The sequence below is a fragment of the Trichosurus vulpecula genome, chromosome 9 (assembly GCF_011100635.1).
Source record: "Trichosurus vulpecula isolate mTriVul1 chromosome 9, mTriVul1.pri, whole genome shotgun sequence".
Taxonomy (NCBI): Eukaryota; Metazoa; Chordata; class Mammalia; order Diprotodontia; family Phalangeridae; genus Trichosurus; species Trichosurus vulpecula.
Window position 1 is genome coordinate 121,793,213 of NC_050581.1, and position 25,495 is coordinate 121,818,707.

The 25,495-nt window shown below is 37.6% G+C and overlaps 1 protein-coding gene across 4 annotated transcripts in view; it reads right to left on the reverse strand.

Annotated features, from left to right (window-relative positions):
• The window catches only part of DCAF1 (DDB1 and CUL4 associated factor 1), a 78,205-nt gene that overhangs the window by 9,748 nt on the left and 42,962 nt on the right, over positions 1-25,495 (reverse strand). For 3 of the 4 annotated variants that reach the window (XM_036738026.1, XM_036738024.1, XM_036738023.1), the window contains exons 9-23: positions 25,024-25,182; positions 23,091-23,270; positions 21,647-21,856; positions 20,345-20,514; positions 19,334-19,458; positions 16,847-18,101; positions 16,024-16,222; positions 14,910-14,992; positions 13,922-14,006; positions 12,801-13,034; positions 11,474-11,567; positions 10,738-10,842; positions 10,192-10,265; positions 9,466-9,567; positions 225-233 (exon numbers count right to left, since the gene is read on the reverse strand). In XM_036738026.1, the coding sequence (XP_036593921.1) occupies positions 225-233; positions 9,466-9,567; positions 10,192-10,265; positions 10,738-10,842; positions 11,474-11,567; positions 12,801-13,034; positions 13,922-14,006; positions 14,910-14,992; positions 16,024-16,222; positions 16,847-18,101; positions 19,334-19,458; positions 20,345-20,514; positions 21,647-21,856; positions 23,091-23,270; positions 25,024-25,182 (3,084 nt within the window). The remainder of the gene's footprint in view (positions 1-224; positions 234-9,465; positions 9,568-10,191; positions 10,266-10,737; positions 10,843-11,473; positions 11,568-12,800; positions 13,035-13,921; positions 14,007-14,909; positions 14,993-16,023; positions 16,223-16,846; positions 18,102-19,333; positions 19,459-20,344; positions 20,515-21,646; positions 21,857-23,090; positions 23,271-25,023; positions 25,183-25,495) is intronic. The other variant, XM_036738025.1, reaches the window with a different exon arrangement.

Genomic DNA, 25,495 nt, shown 5'->3' on the forward strand with positions numbered 1-25,495 from the left:
AATTCTGTTCCATACACTTCCTGCAACATTTGCTTCCGGGTATTAAGCACCCTCAAAAATTGTCTTTTCATCACAGGTCCAGATACCTGCATTGTCCCCTCCCCCGCTCCCCCCCCTGTAATGTCTAACACTCATACATTTAAATAATTTTACCAGGAAATTTGGGCCTATCAGAAACAATATATTCAACTATGGCTATGATTGATAGGAGTAAAGAATCTTACCATCCGCTTCTATGCAGTCAGAGGACACATGGACGGACACAATACAGGAAACACAGCATACAATGTGTCATAGATTCCAAAATGGAGTGGAGAAAAGATAGAGTTATTCTCTTGTTGAGGTTTAATTTACCAAAAAAATATGTTTAACAATAATTAGATGACTTCTGCTTGATGATTTTTCAAAATGCCTAAATCTTATGGGCAGTAAATATCTAGCCCTCTTACCTTATTAAGTATGTGACTTTCTATAGAGGTATACTACTTTAAGAACAATATTTGAATTTTAAACTTTTATTTGTTTGCACTAAATGTCAATGTCAAAATTACTGACTTGACTATGAAACATTATAATCTCCATTAGACTTAATCAAAACAGTAATCTGCTTATTTATGTTTCAAATTAACTTTCAGGTTTACAGGGCATATGATAACCTATGCCTCGCTGATTCAAAATAAAACTGTGTGCATTTTCTCATGTATAATGAGAAAAACGCACTAGCTTATTCCATCCTGTTGGGGTTAAGTCACTTTGAGGTTCAACTCATTAAATTTTAAAGGAAAAATCTAAAGTGAGTGGAGGAAGATACACATTAAAATATAGTGTTGTTTTTCTAGTCTTATCATTTTATCAGACTGCAAGGGGCCACTCAGACTTTACATTATTTTAGTAAGGTGAACATGCAAAGGGAGATCACTCAAACCTCCAATTCCTGTGCCACAGAAAATGAACAAATGTTCAAGGTCAAATTACTAACATCTGAGAAGAAAAGAGCACAAAATTTCATGTGTTTGGTAAAAAAAAAATTTGAATAGTAAATGATCCATATGAAAACGATCAGCCTAAAACTATTAAATACAGCACAAAGGCACACCAATCATAAACAAAACAGAAAAAGAGATCAAATACTCAGGAAGTAGCAAGATTATGGTGGCCAAAGAAGAGCAGAGAAATGTGATGAAGTGCCAACCACTCCACAAATTCCCATGACTGCAAATGTGACTCAATCAAACCCAAGTTATAAAGTAGCTTTATTCCAAATATACTCCCACCCCAACCCACACATACACATCGGCTGTTTGAGCCATAATTCAAAGTGCAAGAAAGTAAAGGATTTAGAGGGGCATAAGAAGCTCACCATCAAGGTACAATTTCAGAACTGGACTTTAGTTTAAAGCCTACTCTTAACATTTCCCTGGAAAAGAGAAGAGTACTAAATAGGAAATACTGCAAAGGACCTAATTCAGTGACATCATTTTATCTGCCATCTATAACCCAAAGAAATCTCAAATGACATTTAAGAAATCTGATGATCTATCAAGAGAACAGGTACTATAGAGAAAGTGTTCACAAAATACTGTGATGATGATAATAATTGCTAACATTACATAGCACTTATATGGCAGGCACGGTTTACAATTATCATCTCATCTGAACCTCACACCCACCATGGGAGGGAGGTGCTGTTATTATCCCCATTTTACAGATGAAGAAACTGAGGCAAACGAGGTTAAGTAGTGTCTGAGGCCCCCTGGGCACTATGGCACCACCTAACTGCCCTACTAATCTTAACAGAACTATGCCACCCCATCAGATTCATGCAATGTAAGATTTCATAAAATTAAGGTGACTCACCTCTAACAACGACTGCCTGAAGGTAAGGTCATGCCATAACATTTGGTGTCTTCACAGCCTTCCAAAACTAAAAGAGCACTTAAGAGGGGTTCCCTTGTTCAGTCTGACACCCTAGCAGGCTGCCAGCCTCAGAGCACCTACCTCCCCTTCCCTATATTCTCTTCCTGATCCAAGATATGAGAACTCCTCATCAGTTCACTCCTTTGAGTAGTCCCTAAGAATAGTTAAATATCTCACTGTGTAAGATGAATTCATCAGTTTCCTCCTTTTCTCCATTCTCTGCCTCTGACCCTTCACAAGAAAGCTATCTGGGGTGGGGTGGTAAGAGAAAGAAAATAAAATTGTAACTTTCACTCACCAATGGGACCCAATCTATCAAGAAGCACTCTAGTCTCGAAAGCTTCTGAGATAGTGCTCTTTGATTCTGCTGGCCTCCTCCCCCACCCTAATATTTTATATGACCTCTTCTCCCACTTTCGTAAAAGGACCACCATTTTATGGAAAGGTAATTTGCATATCACCTTTGAAATACACATAAGGATGGGGGAGGAGAGGCAATTTTTTTAAAATAAAGAACTGCAACCTCCTGGAGCTGAAGATTGATCCTTCTATTCTGGAAAGCAATTTGGAACTGTGCCCAAAAAGTGACTAAACTGTATATATCCTTTGATACCCCAAAGAAATTAAAGGAGAAAAATGAATCATCTGTATAAAAATATTTACAGCAGCTCTTTCTGTGACAGCAAAGAATTAGAAACTAAGGGAGTATCCATAATTGGAAAATGGCTGAACAAATTCAGTTTATGACTATAATGAAATACTATAGTGTTGTAAGAAATAATGAAAGGGATGGTTTCAGAAAAATCTGGGAAGACTTGTATGAACTTATGAAGACTGACGTGAAAAGAACCAGGAGAACAATTTCTATAGTAACAACACTATAAAGATAAATAGCTTTAAAAGACTTAAGAACTCTATTCAACACAATGAGAACCATGACCTCAGAGGACCAATGATGCAACATGCCACCTTCTTCCTGACAATCAATCAATAAACATTTATTAAGCACCTACAATATGACAAGCACTGTGTTACATGTTGACAGAGAAGTGAGAGACTCAAGGTGCAGAATGAGACATATTTTTTTAGATATGACCAATGTGGAAATTTGTTTTGCTTTAGAATATATGTTTGTTTAAAAGATTTTTTTATTCTTTGTTCTTTTCCATAGGGGTGGATGAAAGGTGGGAAAGAAAAAGATTTTTGTTCATCAAAAAAAAAATAAGCACTATGGCCTTTAAAAACATACTACTGAAAATAATTAGTAGCCAGAGTATTTAAATATTTCTAGCTATTGGTAGAGGGGAAAGGGAAGAAAGGAAAAACATTACATCTGGGATGGGGGTGAGGGAAACGAGCTACAGCAATCCACAAAACACAACACAACAATACAAAACGGTCCTTAGTTCTTATAGAGGCCTCTACTAAATTGATGATGACAGACTGGCAAGGAAGAAGGCACAAAAAGTATTAAAATCACATAATAAAAGCACACACATTAATTCAACTGTACTCAAGATGTGATCTTTGACCAATCACCTGACATACCATGAAAGGAACTAAACCACGAGTATACTGCCATCCCCATTTTAATTGGAAACATCTATCATGAAAGGATTGCAAACTCAGGTCTCTCAAAAAGGTGAATACAGGCATTTGGGGATTTGGATCCACCAGGTTTTCAAAGGCAATAATAAATATGATTGTGCCAACAATTAGGAAAATGAACAAAAATACAGGTATTATCACCATTTCTTACTTAAAAGCTTAACCAGTTCAAAATATTCACTGCAAGATAGAAACTGAATGAATCCAAAAGCCACTTCAGTCAGCAAATCTTCTAGACCAGTGGAAAAATGTGACATCCCACAGCAACACTAGTTGAGATCAAAAGATCAACTGCTAAACATTACATAAGTCTACTAACAGGATGGCCTCCATAAATAAATAAATGAATGAATGAATGAACGGATAGACAAATTAATTAATTAATTAATTGGTGAAGTGAGCTCTAAGAGAAATTGAGCACAAGACCCAAGTGAGCCAGATCATTCTGACATTTGTAAATAAAACCAGAAGGAAAAGTACAAAATGAAACATATATACACACATATGTGTACACATACACAACATAAAAGATATATTGTTAACGGCAACAAGGATGCCCCATTTGGTTTCTCTAGCATCACATTACCAAATGTGCTATGTGAAGAAATGGCAACAACACACAAGAAGGTAAACTTAAAAGGAGAGCTGGACCTGAACAAGTACACATACAGAAAAAAAAAGTCACACTGAAGGCATGCAATTTTAAAGACACTCAAGGGGGTAATTTTCAAGGTATTTAAAAATGAACATTCCACTGGAATGGAAAAAAGATCACAGATGGTTTGCCTACAAAAAAAGGTGGGGGACATGAAAACTTGACAGGTTTTTGCAGCTTTCTGTTTTTAAAAAAAAACAAATCATCACAACTTTATGCTCACATAAAAGAAAGGTGTAAGTAAGAAACACAAGATCCTTCTCTTTGTGTCATGTTATGTCTCATGCAGACGTCAAAATCAGCTAACACACTACAACAGATGACTGCAGAGATTGTCAGCTCTGCTCTGCTGAATGATTTGCAGAATAATGACTACATAAAGTATTAAACAAGAAGATATATGTTCACAAAAGGCATTCATCAATTTAATGGAATAAGTCCTGCATGAGGTCCACATAAACACTGATTGTGAAGCTAAATATTTGATCCATTGATGACATTGTGCCAATTGCATTGAATCTTCCAACACTACGAAACCTCTTCAATAAAATCTATAGCGGTGCAAAAGAGACTGATTTAACTATGAACACTGTAAAAACAAAATAGACCAAAAATATGCATCTCAGACAGGTAATAAGCTGAATTTAGAACTTAGCTTGAATTTAGAACACTTTATAGTACCTTTAAATGATTCCAAAGAACTTAAATACTATAAAAATCTCACCTCTCCAATGCAAATATATTTTTCCAGGAATATAAATCATGGAATACCATGGTTATTAGAAAAACTAAAGTTACAAATAACTTGAAAGACATATGATGTATTTAAGTAGATTGCACATATACTAACAAAACTTGTGTTAAAGTTGTGTTAAAAATACTACAAGGACATGTAAGACTAGAGAAGGATGTGGAAGCTCACATAGCAAGAAATGAGGACAGGCAGACAGTCTCAGCAACATGGTGGTAAACTCTAAGGTGTAAAAAGAAAAAGAGTAAGACCTCCAGTTAGGGGGGTAGGTCCCTTACAGAGAATGTATGTAAAAACACCATCAAGAATTGTACAGAATATGACGGTATAGAAAGGTTACAATTTCTATGATATACTCACATTGATAAAATTTATGGATCCAAAGTACAGTTTACATCTTGATACTATTATGAAATTTACCCAAAGCAGACATAATTCTGCAAAATTAATAGAGCCTGAAACTAACAAGAAGCAATATGTGCATATTAAATATTGTAATACTTTAAACCAAAACCAAAGTCAAAATTAACAATTTTTTAAAAGTCTATTTGAAGAAAGCTTGTAGAACACCTCAGCATTATTCTTCTAATTCTTATAGCCACTCAACAACATTATTAATTGAGTTTGTCCTCATGTGGCCACACACACACACACACACACACACTTCTACCTTATCTAATCCCACTGCACCAAAATGTAATTGGTTGTCATGTTGCCTCAAAACATGGATGGAATAATGACTCAGAAGTCTTAGTTATAAAAGGTATAAATAGTCATACAGGTTGAATTTTAATGATTAGTGGAGATCCTTTCTAATAACTTTAACATATAACACTGTAACAGTCAGCAAACAGTGGCTGATACTCCAGACTACACATTACAAATAGGTTTGCTTATGGATGGGAGCATGTTGCTGCTGGGCCTCCACCTATACGGCCTAGTTATAGCTAATATGCTAGACCACTTCTACCGAACCTCTAAGTCAATTTGCCAGTTTCTTTCAGTATATTTTCTCAATGAAAAAAAATGCCTAAATCACACACTAAAGGATTGTCCCAGGGACCTCTAAAGGTTAAAATTTTAACCATAAGATGGCAAATGATTAGACAATCATTGTGCCAATCAGGTCACTTAACTTTTTCTCCTGTTACTTCTTCAAAATGACCAGCTTTAGGACCTATCCAACCAATGTATGTTGTGATTAAAAAAAAAAAAGAAATTTTAAGATCTGCAGTTAGAAAACATAACTATTCTCTATACATAGGAAACCCAGCAGCATAAAAACAGCTGATACCATTTGATGACTGACTCAAGCGCATAAAGCCTGCATATTTTGGATGGACATTCCTACTCTTATTATTTATATAATGAATATTATATGTATATGGCACTACGTGTTCTATTTTATTAATTTTAAGTATTTTGTTGATGCCCTTACATCACAGTCATTTCAGTACCCTACTGAATAAAACCTCCCTTGTAACAAAGAAAAAAGCAAAAATGACCAAGAAAGACACCAATGAAGAAAAGAGTTTTGTGAGCCAGGCCATGAACCTGGCATCTGAGCATATATCCCACATAGAAAGAAACCAAATATACTTTGGTTTGGGGCACTGGACTAGGCCTGATTATGTTTTCAGGCCCCAGTAAAGGCTCTACTCTAACCCAGACAAGCATAATAGTTTGCCCTTACACTCAAGGAAGAGAAATTCTATAATCAATTAAATATCTCCTTCTCTCGCAAGATGCATGGAAACCAGTAAGAAAATGCTCCATGAAACACAACGAAACACTTGCTACTCAGCCTGAAAGCAACAGAAATTGTGACTGCCAATAGTGACAACACTTTAAAGTTGGACAGAAAGCATTCCATAAATACGTAAATGTAGATATTTAACCATCCTGATTCCCCTGGATTAAAGGAATAATCAAGTTGCAAGGACAAGCAAAGAATTCATATCCTGCTTCAGCTACTAAAGAGCAAATGTTTGAATATCAAATCAGCAAGACAAGTCATTAATGTGAGTTCACTATAGAAAATCTCATTTATTTCTCCCACAAAAATAAGCTATCACGTTCACTCCAAAGCCCCAAATCAAACCTCCATGGGCTTTACTTGTACAACAAAATTCCCATTTGCAAGAAGATGCAGGAAGTACGAAGACAAGCTATTTGCTAAGTATGTTAGTTAACCCTAACCTAACATGGCTTTAATGGTAAAACAAAACAAAAACCAAACATAATCTATTCCACTTGTTTCTCTCAACCATGATTTCCCTAAATAAAAATAGAAATAAAGTATGGAAAGGAACAAACACTAAAGAAAACATTTTATTATTCCTTTACCATCACACACACAAAGAGACACCATGATGTAGTGGGGAAAGCCTTGGATTCAGAGGGCTTTAGTTTGAATCCTAGCTCTGTGACCCTGGGCAACTCATTCAACCTTGTGGGAAGGGAGTTTTCTCATTTGAAAAATAAGGAAGTCCCTTCTAACTCTATGTTGGTAATCCAGTGTGTAATTCTGTCATCTTTCCTCTACTCAATGCCTTTTATTGTATGTACCCACCTAAAACAAACCAGGGGAAAAATGGTATGAGATCTAAATTTAGTTCAGTGTGCATTTATTAATTTCCTATATATGGCAGGCAGTGTGTGAAGCTAAATAAAATAATGACAGTTAGATAGTGCAGATAGGCAGACAGAAAAAAAGAGGGAGAGACAGATGGATAGATGGACAAGCTAGGACAGGCAGATTATTCCATGCTAAATAGGAAATGAACCTCAATGTTACCTCACCTTCTTTAAACTTGCAACAAGGGAAATTCTCCTCTCAAATGCCAACGGGTCAAAATCTTCAACAGATAACTGCTTCTCAAACATTCTATTACCCCCTCCAGAAATATACTATTAACCTGGCATAGAAAAAATTCTTTTTCTGGAAAGTGAATAATATTGAGCACAACCACAGGAAAAAAGTGCTAAAACTCTCAATCATGGGAAACCAAAGTACACAGTGCCAAGAGATATCCTATCTACAAAAAATTTACCTAAACACTCCACAGACAAGCCTGTTCCCCTAAATACTACCAAGATAATCCCTAATCTCAAAATTCAATTTAGCATCTAAGTGCTGAGTATAGATACTAACCTATGCTTTACGATGAAAATGCTAAAACAACAGAGTCCACCCTCAAGAAACTTATACTCCAAAAAAGTATTATAAGTATTCAAAAAAAGTACAGTAGAAGGCAGAATGTGATAAATGCAAATGAGAAGTTCCAGACAAAATGTTATGGAAAATTTGAAGAAGGAGAAATCACTTTCAGATGGAAGAATCAGAGGAAGCTTCATGAATGTGGTCTTAATAGAAATGAAGGACTTCAACAAATAAAGATATGAGGAGAGTTCATTCCAGTATTAGGGATGGCCTGTGAGAACGCACAGAGATGGAAGCCAGGGATGAGATGGAGAAGCTTGTAGTACAATTTGGCTGAAATATTAGAGTGTATGAAATAACAATGAAAAGGAAGGCTGGAGACTGTAGAGGATCTCAACTGCCAGTGTATGAAATCCACGTTTTATCCTTTAAGCACTGGGCAGTCACTAAAAGTTTTCAAGCGATGGAATGACATAATTAGATCTATGCAATAGGATAACTTTGCATTTTGACAACTGTGTGAAGGACGTGCTGGAGAGAAGAAATTAGAGGCAGGGAGACCTGTTAGGAGGCTATGAAAACAGTCTATGTGCAAGGTAACAAAGGCCTGACCTATGCTGGAAGCACAGGAAATGAAAAAGCCAAGATACAACAAACATAAGGCATACTAAAGAGAGATAATTGATAGGACTTTGGCAACTGAGTAAACTGGCCAAGGGAGGAGAGAGATAAAAAGGAAATCAAAGACGACTCTGAGATTAAATTAAGAATTCAGAAACATCTTCCCATGTAAAATAAGTACGTCGTTAATTCCCCAAAACATCAAAGCATTCTCTCTACTAGCTACTACTTCAATGAAAAAGGTTACATACTATAATACTGAGAAAATAAATGAAAATACTGAGATATTCAATTGGGTCATAACATTTCCATACCACGTCATGTCTGAGCAATTTTCATTGCTGTTCCCCAACACAAGGTAACAAATACTATTCACCTAACATGATTTGTATGTGAACAAGCCAGGAATTGTACCAACTAGACAGTTATTCATGGAGAATCAAGATTAACAGAAGCCGAGTTCTATTATACACCACTGCTGTGTACAAATTAACCTATGTGAACTTAAAAGTGGTGTCTCTGATTAGTGGCTAAGATTTACAGTAACCATGATTAACTTCATTCAATTTTTGTATTGCAGTATTCAAATATTAAAAAGTGATGACAGGTTATAGTAGAATTTAGCACAGACTAGATCAGACCTCCAAGGAACACTAACCATCATCATGAAGCACTTTTTAGCAATAAAAATAATGGCTCCCACCATGTTATTTAATTTGAAAGAAAGAAATTCCAATAAAATCCACTCACCTGATCCTCTTCCTCATCCTCATCTTCTGCCAGGCGCTGCCTGCCCACCTCATACAACCTGCATACTGTGTCCATGTTCAGGGCATCCATACTGCCTTGATTCTAAAATCCACCCCACAAAATATGAAGTCAGTGCACCGCAGAATTAGGTATCTGTTTCAGCTTTGACCTACTTCCTTCAATTACCTCCCTGTGTCAATCAAAATAAGTGATGCTTGCAATAATAAATGTTGTTAAGCAGACTGCAAATGTTATATTATACCTAGAGCACAGAAAGGGAGGGAAAAGCAGTACAAGAAGGCTTAGGTGCTATCACAATTACTTACACACAGACAGACACAGACATATACATACATACACCCCATACACACACATACATGGTTCTTCTGGGCTTTGATACTACAATGTTGATGATTCGGTAAAGATAACTACCATGGATATATTTTCTAAGTTACATTAAGAAAACTGTGCTATATTTCTCCTATACTGATATCTCAAAGACACAACATTCCCTCACCCCCCCCAACCACCCAGCCCTTGGAACCAGGTACATAAGGACCACTCAAGATATCTAATAACAGCAATAGACACTGGTAATACACTTTTCAAATATCATCCAATATAGTCCTCCCTAAAGGCTAAGCATGATATAAATGTAGCATAAAAGAACTATAAATGCTCTGAATAAATTCTACTCCAATCTACATTCCTCTAAGCATCCTTTACCTCAATAACAGCAAGGTAACAGTCCTTGGTGTCAGTGCACAGGTCGAAAATATTCCGTTTCACATCAATGGTAGCTAGAAAACAGAATGTGGTAAAACTCAGGGAATTTTGTTATTGCATTCTTTTTCTTTTCAAGAATTCAACATACTTTCAGAAATCCTAGTCAGCAAAAAAAAAAAAATCCTAGTCAGCTCCATTTTTCATTTCCCCTTCCTAACTCCCCTTGCTTTTCTAAATAAAAGAAAAATCACAAATTTTCAAAACAAAAAAGCAAGAACAAAGTTGGCAAGTCTCTTTGTGAGTTAGTCATTTCTCCATAGGAGACCAAGATAATTGCAAAAACAAAATTGTAATGTGTGTTTGTGTGTATGTGGATATATCTATATCTATGCGTGAGTGCGTGTGCGTGTACGTGTGCGTGTGTGTATTTTCTAGGAACAGGTAAATACCTAAAGTTCTCCCAAGAAAAAAAGAGGATTTGACATTAGGAATGCACATTCTCCCACAAAACATGCAAGTATGAAGACAATGATTTTTCATGCTTACCTATAGGCTTATAGTCTGTTGCATTGAATGTTCTAAAAGACGACCCAAAGGGGCTTTTCATCCTCTCTTCCATTAAGTCATCTTCATCATCTGCCTGCAGCATAGCTAATTTATGAGAAGAAAAACCACCCCACCCCCCACAAGATATTTAAATTTAATCATAGGTACAGACAATGTTAGTCTTTTAAAAACCCAAGAGTACTGGTGGAGTTTCCACTATATTTGGTTATGACTCTTCTGGATACATTCTCCTGGAAGTTTCCACAGGTTTGGCTTTAAATAATATTCTCCTCTATCACTTGTCTACTTCCCCCTGGTGAAATGTTTTAAGCAGTACAACCCAATGCTCTCTAACATCACAAAACTGCTAAATGGAAAGTGAACTATGAAGATTTGGTAGTTTTACAGAAGGTAAAGAACTCATGAAGACTGGAAGCTAATTTCCAAGAGATTTTACATCACTATTACACAAAATTTAGACTTAACACCTTTGAAGTCAGTTACTAAGAATCAGAATCTGTATGACCTTATATCAGCACTTTTTAAAAAAGATGTTTTTATTTTCTATCCTGCTGTCTTGTAAAAGTATTTTGTTTTTAATTCATGAATTTCCAAATGCATCCCACTACAAGGGAGAGAAATATTCTAAGAGCAAAATTACACAGTACTCTGGCATGTTTAGGTTCTGGACAAAGAAAGACAGGAAGGGGAAGACTGGAAAGGTTATGTTCATTACCTCCATACATCACTGTACCGGTATAGTTGAAAACTACACGACATTGATCCAAAGCTGGGACCGTGTGCAGCAAATGGAAAGTTCGAAGGTCCCACTGAAAGAATAGTAGTGAAGGAAAAGCCCCAATAAAAAAGTTTTCTTAAACTTATTCTTAGATCTATGGTGAAAGTCAACAAAGAAGCAAATGCCAGCTTGTTCCATCTCTTAGTTTCTAAGGATTGATTCTCTCTGAGAGTGATGGCTCTTAGCTTCCTTCCACATCACAGGCCCCAGAACACTGTTGCTAAAATACATGGAAAAGCTGGAAGGTAGAGGAGAAAGATGAAACCAAGAGCCACCTCATAATATTAAACAGATGCCACATAAATAGTGACATGAATCAGGGGAAAGTATTCCAATCTATCTTCCTGCACATGTAACAACTACAAAAAATTCCCTTCAAATGGAGGACTTTCTCTCTAATCTGTTAAGTAAAGAAGCTGATATATTTGAAATAAAATTTCACTGAAGCTCAGTAAGATAACAATTTTTTTAAAAGAAGTTTACTCATTCTCAGTAATACAGAAAAACATGATTACCCATATAATGAGTTATTATTAAAAATCTCTCAAAGTTCTCTGAAAGCTCAAGGCCACCTCAAAGCAATGGGAGAATCTGCCTATGTGTAACACAAGCTTCAGTTATGAATTTCTCATTCAAATATTTTAAAAGTTGTTTTTCATGTTGGATTTTTTGTTTCTTGTAAAGAGTTCACAAATGTCTAGCTAGCAGATATGCAATTTTTTAAAAAATGAAAATAGTACTTGTCTAGCTCGAATTCTTTCTTGCAGTCTGCCAATGGTAACTGGAGGCTCTATGCAATGTTATTTCTAACACTTTTTTAAGCATAACACAGCTTTAGTAAATTAACAAAAAGATAAACTGTTGAGAAAAAATTAATTTTCTTTCAAATTAACCACACTACTAAATGAAGATTTCCTTTGAATTAGACTGGTGAAAGGCAATATTTCAGCTAATTACAATTTTGTATGGCAACAGAAAAAAAAGTTAAAAATCAAATCAGTTGTATAAAATTTTGCCATACTACACAAAACCATATGTATCTGCAAAAAAACACTGGATGACTGACTAGATTTTTGACTTCTCTTCCAAATGTTTAGCACATTACATGCTCAGCCTATGAGACAGTACAAGGGACAAAACTGAAATAAAATGGATTTATTTTAAAAAAATCAATGGAATTGTCTTTCTAGCTTTCTGCACCACAACCAGACCTTAACTTTAACAAATTTGTAACTCAAGAAGTTTTAGTAAGGGTGAAGGATACAATTTCAGTATTAATTATGACTTCCAGTCCATTAGGATGGAAAACACCGCTGATATTCATGTTGAACTTGTCAAACTTATGTATGGCCTGTGCAGAGCGGACATCCCAGAGGACCCCGTCATTTAAGACTAGATCATCTGTAGGATTAAACGTGGCACAGTTCCTCTTGTAGTTGTTGGCAAGATCTGGGTTAAAGAGAGTCAACAGCTTGTTGCCAGTCTGAATGTCATAAATCTTTGGAGAAAAAAAAGAGGAGTGAGGAAGATATATCAGATTCATGTGTTAGTTGATTTAAAACAAAAAGATTTGCGAACCCAATTTTTCCTGACTTCTCATTTCTGTCAAAAGTCTTTTAAAATCCCGATTCTCCCAACTTGCCTAACAAGAAACCAATCTCTATCTTTGCTAAAACTCTAAAATATAACAAGTAGCTTTTTCAGTGGACACCCCTTTCCCTAAAGAAAAGTAAAAAGAAAAAAAAAGTCAAGCCTCCCCTAAAGATGAGAAGGAAGAAATCCTCTTTTCCTATCATCATCCTGGAAAAAGGACAACGTGTCTAGCATAAGTGGGAAAATGGCATGTTTCCTTTTCCAACTCAATGTATAATGGTCTAACTAATGACTATTCATTCTTCAAGGGGGCTGGGGCGGGATTCCTCTCTCTCTGTGGAGAAGATGGAAAAGGGGGCTGGATGGTATAAGATTTTCCTTGAAATATTCCAACACATTTGTCCCCAATACAGAATTTCAATTAGTCAAGCAAAGTGTCCAAATACTCACAGCAGCTTAAATGCCAAGATATTTAACCTACACAATCAATCAATAAACATATATATTAAGCACTTACTATCTGCCAGGCATTGTGCTAAGCACTGGGGATACAAAGAAAGGGAAAAACATTCCCCAAAAGCACACCACCCAGAAACCCACTTCCTTGAAAATGTCAGCTTCTCAGTTTTTAAGTTTTTCTTATAGAGCCTAGAACTATCTTCCTAATCATACTTAGGTCCACAGCCGTAGTATGTGTGTGTGTGTGTATATATATAGTCTTCCAGTCAGAAGCATCTTATGTGAACAGAACTACATGATCAGCTGTAAAGTTACAAAATCAAAGGTACTTACATGCGCAATGTCCCCTTTTGTGCCAATGACCCTATCCTGTGAGTGCTTGCTGAACTCTACGTAGTGGTCTTCTGTGAAGGAATGCCTGCAGGCAAGTAACAGGTAGCAGATATATCATACTCTCTGGAATCTGATCCTTGCAGTGGTTAAGTTGAAAACTCGCACCAAGTTAATCCCCGACTTCCTACACAACTAAACTTGAATTCAAATTCATTAACTCCCATAGATAAAACCAAAACATTCAAAGATCCGGAAAAAAAATTGACAAGACAGTCCTACCTTAATTTGTCCAAGCAAGATAAAAGTGCTAACAGGCCTCAGCCATAAGAGAAGGAAACTTATTACCAACACAATTAGCGGGCCCCTGGTCCTTTTCTGCAAAGTCTAACCTACCCACAGGGAGAGGCAGCAAGAGAGCCAACTGCCATGTGTTATCAGGGTTCATATGGGAAACAGGTGTGCCATGTGCCATGTCCAGCTGACTGGGGCGGGGAGGGGGAAGGGGAAGGGGAAGGAATGCTGTTGAGTAACGAGAGTTAACAATTAAAGAGCATTTTAAGGTTTGCAAAATGTTTTACATCCATAATGTCATTTGAAACCCTACAACAATAATGTGACGTAGGTATTGTAGATATTACTATTCCCATTCTATGGTTGAGGAGACTGAAGCTCAGGGTGGCTAAGTGACTTGCCTATGGTCACACAGAAAGTAAGTGTCAAAAGGTGGGATTTGAACCCAGGTCTCTCCTAACTCCAAGTCCAGCGCTCTCTCCACTACACCACGCTGCATTAAACATTGCAATGGTAGGTTCAATCTGAGAAAAAACAGTTCTGGAATGAAAGAAGAGAGTAAGTTTTCTTCTTTATCCATTGAGCTAAAAATTGAGGGGATTAAAGTTTATTCAGATGTAGCTAACAAACAATATTCTTCTTTTCCTAATAATTCCTTTAAAGGCACAGAGACCAGGCTGACAAAGAGTGTACTCACTTCATATCAAACACTGATTTCATCCCCCAGAGTGCAGAAAGGGGCTGGCTCCAAGTGGCAGATGTTAACAACAAAGATCCATCCTAAAAGAGGAGGAGGTCTGAGTTAAGCAACGATAACATATTTACATATAGTTAACTAACATCTACATATAACTTCAGTTTGCTAAACACTTTACGTACATCAATACCAACAGGTATGTACATTTACTACTAGCATACAAAAATAAATTATGAAAATACATTTCTAGCCTATTTCTATAAAGCAACAGAGGACAGAGGAACTTCTATGGGAGCCAGAAACAGCTATGCTACCCGATAGAACTATATTCTTACAGCAGGACCTCAGAAAGACAAAACTAAACTCCTTGAGAAAATATTATACACTCCTAAATTTGTAACATGTGACAGTCACTAACATCATAATGAAACTGGAAACATTTCAGCGGGGAAAAAAGAACATTCTCATTCTAAAGAAAAAGTTTCAAAATGTATTCCACCTCCTTTTAAATCATATTCCTCAGTTTTCCCCATGTTTAAATGTCTCCTTCCTTTGGGGTCAGTAATGATGTCCTGATAATGTGAATCTTCTCCATTTGGGGGAAAAAATCACTCACACCACGAGAAGAATAGTAATATATCACCATATTGGAATTATGTAATATTTTTCTTCCAAGTAACTCATAATATTTTAAAAGTCCACTTGGATAAAACTTTGCTAGAGAACCAGAAAATTTTCCTACCTATATAAAGCACTGAGGCACTACAGTGTATTGAACAGAAAGCTAGCACATAAGCCAGGAGGACCTGGATTCAAATCCCTACTTTGACACAGACTGGTTATGTGATTCCATGTAAGTCACTTTACCTCTCAATGCTCTAGGCAACTCTAAGAAGCAAAAGTACCAGAGAAGGTACCAACCTGCATTGGTAGAAGGAACTTCTTTATCTAGGAGTAACCTATACTTACGAAATCACAATTGCAGTCCCTATTCCCTATCTAATGCACACCTAATAGATCTTACTTACATGGCTTCCACAATGAGAGAAGTATAATGAGAAAACAATCAGGCCTTGGCAGGGAGGCTTTTGGCAACCTCAGAAGAGTTACTTACCCTAGATGGTTCAAGGTGTGTGATGGCAGAGTTATGACAGTTATAACTAGCTTCCTCCTGCCCACTGAACACATTGTAAAGTTTCAGCTGCCCCGTACACGTGCCAAGCATTAGAAACCTCTCTCGGGCTGAGAATGCACAGCAGGTAAAGCCACTTTCATCCTCATTTGCTTCCCGAAACACAGAAATGGGACGGAACCTAGAAAAAGACACAGAGATCATCAGCCACAATAAATCAGAAAGTTCTCACTAAGTAAAAGAAAATTGCGATAAACTGTGTTAGAGAGAAACTAAGAGATTAGTTAGCGCCATTGGGGTGGTATAGTCATAAATGTTTCCCAGTAGTTAAAGTTTATAATGACCAAAAAAAAGGTTTCATTTTATTTAAAACTTTCATTTTAAATGAAAGGGGAAAAAAGCTTCTCATTTTCAGATTCAAGCAAAAACTAATAACTCAAATCATTAGTTCTTCCTAGATTTTAGAAATTATGCCAGCATTTATATGCCAATCCCATGGAAAAGAATAAAAATCAACATGGACCAAGACAAGAAACAAGTTGGGAAGGCCTAGTTCAGGGCAGCTCATTAGAACAGGTTCTAGAGTAGCCAGTAGTCCTGACAAGGCAGAGTCAGTATGTCTACGATGCCCACAATAACAACAACACAAGGAGCCTAGAATCACTGCTTGGTCTCACAGAGTCACACAACTCTTCTGACTTTGTAATAATTTAGCTAAATAGCTACTTAGGCTTACTAATCTAGGCTCACACTGCTAGTTTGACCATTACCCCTTTTCCCTAAGAGGTTCAAAGCATTTTCTTACCTGCTGAAGATGAGGTGCCTATCAAAGCACCCACCATCTACCCCTCCGTACTTTGGAAAGGCTGCTCTGCGGGTTAGTCTTGAGGTAAAATTTGTTGGCGCTTGCCGCCTTTGTTTTGGCTCAGGACACTGGTGAGGGGTAAAAAGAGAAAAGGGGGGACAGGTGGCAACTGGGTTCTTGCAGCGAGCATGCTGCTCCCTAAGGTATTCTGTGATGATACTGTCCAACGTGGGAGGGGAAGGAAGATGTCTGTCCAACTGCTTTTTTATGGCTGGGCTTTGGCTATAGGCGCCATGGTCCGATTTCTGCCGTAACACTCTGATTTTCCTGCCATTGCAGGGTGATGGCCTCTCCCTGATAAAACTGATCCTGCCAATCAAAGGGGAGCTGCCTGCATAAGATGGGCCAGGCAGGGCAAGTGGACCCTGTGGAGGCCGTGACTGAGAGTGGACAGATGCGGCAGAGGAAGCTACACTGGCATGGCTGCTTAGTCTGGCTGCAATGCCATTGGCAATGCGAGGGGTACGAGGCAGAGAGACAGGGGAAGCAGCAGCTGTGACAGGAGTGAAGGCAGAGGAATGAGATGCAGCAGTCATGGGTAGATCAGCCTCTCTGGTGAGGACAGTCGCTGTCTCTCCCAGCCCTTTGGAGATGAGATGGTTTCGGATTAAGAGAAGCAATTCCTTCTCAGGAAAGGAGATTCTAGACTGGGCTACCACATCTGCTTTCTGCAGCCGTGCAAGAGAGACATCAGTACCAATAAGGAGGGGCTTTCCCGATACACGTTCAATTAGCTCAGCAGCATATTTGCAGAATTTGACATGGTCACTGCGTTTGTCCTGCAAAACAGGTTCCTTCATCAGCTGCTGGATCTGGCAGCTACTGAAGAGAGGCAGCTTGCTGATGATCTGCCGGACAGTGCTACTGCGAGAAAGTCCTACCAGGGCTTTGCACGCTAGCGCTCTGATCTGGTCTGCATCAGTGATGGGCATCTTGATGGATAACAATGACAAGAGCACCTTGATACCATTGTTAGACTGCACCACGTTCCACATCTTGGCCAGGGTATGCTCACTGCTTTTTGGAGGCTGAGGCAACTTCCGCCTAGGGGTTCCAGAGATGAACTTGCCAATACTAGAGATCCGGTTATCTGGGCCACACACACAATTGATAATGATCTGCAGAGCTGATTTCTGAATTTCAGCATCATGAATAAAGAACTCACCCTCCGCCACTCCCAAGATGATGCTGATACCTGTTTGAGGGAAAAAATTTTTTTTATACTTTCCTCCCCAATATTCCAAAATGATATTCATATTAAGATTCAGAGGAACATCAGGAACAAGAACTAGGAGTCGAGTTTATTTTGTTTTAACATTTTGTAGAAAGTAACTTCAATTTTCTATTTCTCCTTTGCTACAGAAATCATAGCTGTGGATCCAGCCTACGCAAAGTAACCTAAAGAGTGAGGGCACAGTCACTCATTTCAGGAGCATATTCAATGGTGTTCAGAAGCAGGGCAAGCTACATATAACAGTAACTCGTATTTTCTGTCTCCTTAAAGTTTCCAAAGCACTTAACTCACAAGGACCTGGAAGGAAGGTAGAACAAGTGTTGCTAGCCTCAATTCACAGGTGAGTAAAATCAAACTCACATGAGAAATGATGTGTCCAGACATATGGGTATGAGTAGCAGCATAAATAATAAAAATACCAACCGATGTCAGAGGCCCTGACTCTGCAACACATCTCAAAGGAAGATTGCAAAGTTCCTCCTAGAGGTTTCCATGTAATTCCACATGTATCAAAGAAATTCTCTTTAACTCTTCCAATACCCCAGAGTCTCAGAGAAAAAGTGACACAAATGAGAACATGTATGGGTCAAAAAAAAGAATGGGGCATTATTGCTGGTGAACACCCTAAGAACACCATCATGTTACTATGGAAACATCAATTTACCCATACGATGCCTCTGCAGCTGCACTACATTGGGTGCCACATACAAACTACAGGGCGCAGAACCCAATGTTGCCTTCTGGTTAAGTACAGTACTATGAAATTAAAATCAGAAGAGCAAATATGGTATCAACCATCAGAGGAAAAAATTTCAAGTTAAACCCTCTCTCTGGGCCTTTGCACTGGCCATTCCCACATGCCAGGAATGCTCTCTCCTGACCTCTACCTCCTGGAATCGTTTACTACCTTCCAGACTCAGCTCAAGTGCTACCTTCTGCATGAAGCTTTTTTTAATGCCCCTAATAGCCAGTGTCCTCCTTAAACTATCTTGTATTTATTTTTTAATATATATATGTGTGTGTTGTCTTTCCCTACCCTGAGTCCCCCACCCCCAACAGAATACAGGTTCCTAGACAACAGAGATTATTTCATTTTTGTCTTAGCATCCCCAGCACTGAACGCAGTGCCCAGCACACGATACATATTTAATAAATGCTTGTTGATTAATTTATAAAAAACAAATTCAACTTACCTACAGTAGAGACAGTGGATCCAGCTTCATCTAACACATCCACTGATTCAGCTAACTGCAGCTGGATTTTTGGTACTACAGTAAGAATAGCTAGGACATCTAAAGCATAGCGTACGGTATCATTCCTAAAAGAGTAGACAAAGAAACTTGGCAAAATAGCAAATATGATACAGCCAAAAGAATGCATAAGGAATGTTGTACTGGACTATGGTCAGTCTCTGACAACAGTGGAGCCTTAAAATAAAACGTAAAATAACATGACTCAAGAGGTTAGGAATGCACTCCAAATGTCCTCAGCTTCTTTTCATAATGTAAGGAGTCTAGCATTCAGGAGTTTAACTATGCCTTTCTTAATCCTCCTATTTTTAGCCCATACCACTTTTGGGACAGGTCCAAAGAGTTGACTCTCACCTATGTTAATGAACATTTCCTTTTTTCTTATCCTAACGTTTCAAGTGTTGGACAGTAAGCTCCTTGAGGGAAGGGACTGTCTTTTGGCTCTTTTTGTATCCTTATTACTTAGCATAAACCCTAGCACGTAGTAGGCGCTCAAAAATGTTTATTGATCGATTATTGGTTACATGCACCTTTCGAACTCTAAGAAACTGTGATATGGAATGTATTCTGAAAACTAAGTTCTACTGTTCTGAAATCTGGCAAATAAGTCCATGTTCACCCTCCTAAAATAACTTTCATGATTTTGTGAATGTTGATCCTCTCTCCTTAGCCATCATCCTTCCAAAAAGAAGTTTCTTTTAACCATTTTCAGGCAACAATCCCCCATATCCTTTATCAATTTGGTTGCCCATTTCTGGACCTCATTCTGCTTAGTTATGTCTTCCCTTACAAGTGACAAGCAAACCTAAACATAGTATTCTGTGTGTGCAAAACATGAGAGTATTTGTAAAAAGGATAGGAAGGAATTTTTTATTCAATGAGATAGGGAAGAGTAGGAGCAGCATACAGGTCGAGAAGATAAGTCTAACTCTGGGAGTAATTCTCCAGTCCCACCTTGCATAGTAGGTTTTCCAGTTGCAGGCAATGGAGATAAGCTGCAACATGAGTTGCACACAAGAAAGTTTGAGGAAGACTTCAGCTGGCTCCCAGTATAACTGAGCTGGTCCATACTCTATGAGAAACTCCATCATCTCCACAATCTGCTCATGAGTATAAGAACATGCCTACACGTAGAGAAAATAGACCATGCCATTAAGAACCGTATCATCTTCTCACATTCTTTGGTGCTTTTATCAGTTAGACAGTTTTAGCAATAAAAAATGAAGTAAGAGCTTTTAGAGTCCCACAATACTACAACTAGTAAAAGTCCACGGTAAGTAGATATATAGCTATAACAGATTTCATTTATGGAGTGCTTGACCATTTACAAAGCACTTTTATGTACACTGTCTCATTTGATACTCAAAACAACCCAATGAGGGAGGTAAGGAAGTAAGTATTCAACCTCTTTTATAGACAAGTAGACCAAAACTCATAGTGGTTAAGTGACTTATCTGGGGTCCATCACCCAGTGAATTGGCTTTTTTCCATTATATCATCATTCTTTCCCATAAATGTTTGATCACTTTACAGAAATCATTTATTCTATATACTACCACCTTAAATTGGGGAACTAAAGATGTGTTTTGTTTTAAAAAATAAAACTTTTAAACAGACATTCATGAAATGCCTATTGAATGACTAGCACCTATATTAGATCTGAAGTTGAAATGGTTAGTCAAAAAAATAAAAAAAACACCAAACACCAAACTCCATAAATTCTGTGCCCCCTTTTGAGTCTAAAAGCACAGGTTTTTTGGATTAAGACAAAGCCAAAAAAAAAAACCCACTTTAGTAATTTCCACTTTGATTTGAGATATTTAAAATGTGTTGAAATGGTTTTATTATGTATAACAAAAATATGTAGAGCAGCTTCCAAGCTACTCAGATTTTTCCAAGGCCTCAGTATGAGCTTACTACATCAATAGATTATGATTTTATATGACAAAATATAAAAATAAGAAGCAAGGGATACAACATTTTATAAAAGAAAGCTCTGTATTATACACACCTCAGTTAATCTTTTAATCTGGTGTAAAGGGGAAAGAGACGTGACAACTGACATCCGCGGGAAAACTAAGTCTTTGAAATTAACCTATGTCTTTATTTTTATTTAGTACGTAACTACACACAAGACAAAACTAATCCAGGAACTCATATGCTATAGTATTCCACTGAATCAAGTGTGTATCTCATACCCATGATGCACCCTAAAAAATAAAAGTACAAAATAAGCCATTCCCACTCCTTGCTCACCTTGTATGGTGGCTGTGGATGGACAAGAATACCACCTTCTGTCCTCTGAAGTGACTGCTTCACCTGTTCCAACTTAATGGCCAGGTGAGCTTCAAAGTATCTGCGGAGTGCCATGCAGGTATGCTTCCCAGTTTGGCGGCTGGCAAATATTTCATCATCACTCAGAAGAGCACCCTGATCTTCCAAGTTTAGAATTTCTAGGGTACTGATCTATGAAAAGAGACACAGGGAACAAATAGGACAACAGAAAAATGAAAGGCAGGAAGAGAAGGAAAATTTTAACTTTCTGGTAAGAAGTCTTTCAATATGAAAGTTCAACATGCTATCCTAAACACTGGTAATTATCATGGATTATACTCAAAAGAGTATACATTTACTACTGTAAATATACTCTTCCCAGGCATAAGACTGGATCTTTTAGAAATACCAAAGCAATATTGAGTAAGAGCAATTCCTTTTAAGAAGAAAGATCATCTTTTCCTTTCTAATTCTCTCTCTTCAACACCAATATTCACACATTGGTACCTATTTGACTATGAATAAACAACACCTTGATCTTAGAAGAATCAAAACTGGGAAACACAAAGAAAAACGGAGAGATGCATCGTGGGTACAAACAGGCTACAACACCTCTCATAATGTGCATGAAAGAAATGATAGCAATATACAAACATCAAGGACACGGATGACTAGAAAAGGAAGTGGGGCCAGTCATGTATCATGAGTGGGAGAGAGAACACCGGTATCCACAAAATATTAAAAAACCTAAGGCAAAGCATACCAGATAGTTCTTTTATGGACAGTTTAAGAAAGGAGATGGGTATGAATCACACAGAATGAGAGGATTAAGATGAGTGGCAGTATATGCTAGTAGAAGAACACCCATACCAATGAAACTGTGGATCCACCAGAGCTAGATACCATTATCAGAGATTTATCCAGCCACCACTTATAAAACAATTAGCAAGGCCTGAACCAGGAAAGCTTACACAGTTAATGATGAAACAGCAAAGTTTGTTGTTTTTTTAAAAAATAGACACTATTTATAAGCTAACGGGCCATTCCTTGCAGATCTTCTCTGGTGCTATATACACACCTACGTAACTACCCTCAATTCTTCTTACTCCCTAGCTCAGGCTTACATAGGAACAAAAAAAATTATAAATTAATAATACAAAAGCCTTCCATTATGGTTAATCTGGAATGAAAATGTATTCACTATTTATAGGGATAAGAAGTATCCATGGTTAGGAAAACCTGTACATGAAGGAATAGGCCTCTATAAACAATACTGAAACATCCTAAGTGATAAAGAGATCTTCTTCCACCAACGGGGTGTTGTCTGAAGGGTTCCTTAACAAAAAGTAGGGTTCCTGTCCTCAGAGGGACAGGAAAATTCAAGAAATTTTCCACTAAGTTCTAAAACAAAAGCATTAGCTCTCACCAAGTTGACCAGCCGACGAAGGCCATCATGCCTGTCAAAGAGTTCCAAGACAGCACGAAAAGAGAAGCAAATAGAGAAAAACATGGTAGCATGGCAGCATCCAGATGCATGGGAACATTCCATTAGCCACAAGGTGTAGTTCACTACATCAGAGAGCACATTGTGGGGATGCATGCAGACCTGCCAAGAAAAAAATGTGGTGACGCTTAAAGATAAAACATGAGAAATCTTTTATCAAGTAGAATTGTTATACCTGCTAGAAAGCTGGGCTTATTCAGGCAAGGAGTTTAAAGTCTCACATCCTAGGATATAAAGGTAGAATCTAACCCAACCAAGTGGCCCCCTCAAATCTCTTCCCTGTATTCCTTTCTTGTTGTTTTGCCATGGTACCTTCACCACTCTGCTACAGAGAAAGGAGGATACCCAAAGGTAGAGTAAGCTCCATTTCTTCTTCTATTACTCAAAAACTCATCACCTATCCCCACCCCTCATCTTAACTCCCATCCCATTTTTCATCTCAGAACCTTCACCCCAACTCCTCAATTTCCAACCATTTGAAATTACATTCTTGCTTTTCATACCTAACCTGCTGGGAGTCTCTATTCTAGGCCAAAGGAGTCACCACCAATGGCCTGGAGCTGAGGGAATACCTACTCCCCCCCATGGCTGCCATAAAGGAGATGCACTATTAGCATCTCAAAGTGGAACTTCTGAATGCAATTTCACAAGCAAATAAACGATGTTTAGATGTTTCAACACTATGAGAATTTTATATGCCAAAAACATTATGGATTAAATAAGTTTTTATTAGCCGAGGAGACAACATGGCACAATAGATAGTACATGGGACTTAAGAGTCAGGAATACTTTGGTTTACATTCCACCTCAAACACTTACTAGCTGTGTGACCCTGGGCAAGGCACTTAACATCTCTGAGCCTCAGGTTCCTCATCTGTAAAATGGCAAGATAACAGCACCTACCTCAAAGGGTTGTTGTAAGGATCAAATCAGATAACAGACGTAAAATGCTCTGCAAACTTTAAAGCACTGTACAGATATAGCTACAGTTCTCCTCTTCTCTAGCATAAATAGAGAGTAAAAAGGAAGCCTGCAAATTCAGAATGCCTCACCTACATTACTGGCAAATCTGCACGACGACTGTGGAAGCTACAAGTCTCAAAAGTTTGTAGTTAAGCAGTTCCACTTTACTAGAAAAACTAAAACTATAGAACTAGAAATGGAAAAACTTGTGGGGACAGAAAATTGTGTAAAAACACTACAGATATGCATTTTTTAAATTTACTGTTCTGTATATCCAGAATGCTTTGCTTAGCTAGAAAACTTAAAATGAAGATTTTTCAAGACAAAACTATTAAAATACCATAATAAGAGTTATTTTATCCTGAGAAAATACAAAATTGTTTCATGTGTCTTCAAAACAAACTACCTGGTAACAGAAACCTGGAAGCCATACTCAGCCCTCCTCATCCTAAAATAAATTAATCCACACAGGACAGGACTAAGAACTAATATAAAAGACACATTAGACAAGTACTTACATGAAAGTACTCAGTGAATAGAGAGAACAGTGTTAATACAACAGGAGGTACTTAGCCTTAACCTCAAAGTTCCTAAACCCAAAGAAATCTTATTTTTCCTTGCTTCAAATATCTCCTATTTATAGATGCAAATGTATACTTATATGCAGCTAAGCATGATCACATACACTCACATTAATAAATTTTCACCATTTTCAGAAAGCTTTGGAATTCTTCATAATACCAGGAATTCTATACCCTAGCTTCTTTTGCTATCATCCAACTCTCTTAATTATACCCCCTACATTTACTAAATTCAGTTATTTCCAGTGTGCACTCAAAAAAAAAACCATCCCCCAGAAATATCACAATATATTTGGGAGCACTGTACTTACTCGTTCCATGGCATCCTGGTTATAAGATAGATAATATAAGCACATGGACACACCAGTAGCAGCCATAGAAGGACGAGGAATTTCCAATAACTTTTGTACACCTCCATGCGCAACAAACTCTGTGGCAAACTTGTTGTGCAGCAGAAGTGATGCTAAATGCTGGCAAAAAAGGATAAGAATTAGCATGGGACAAGTAAAACCAATATAAGGCTCTCCAAAAAATATCAACAAAGTAGGCCAATTAACACACAAGTCCTCATTTTCCATATACAACTCTGGGTAGGATAAATGATTCTAATTTCCCGCCCCAAATAGAAGGGTAAGCAAAATACCAAAATATTTTTCCCAGGGCAACTAAGCTCACAGGCTGTCATGAGAATGATAACAGACACTAACAATTAGAAAATGGCATCGTTCAATTATTTTACTGTCTCATGAAGCAAGGGATCAAAGGAGTCTGTCTGGCAGTCTT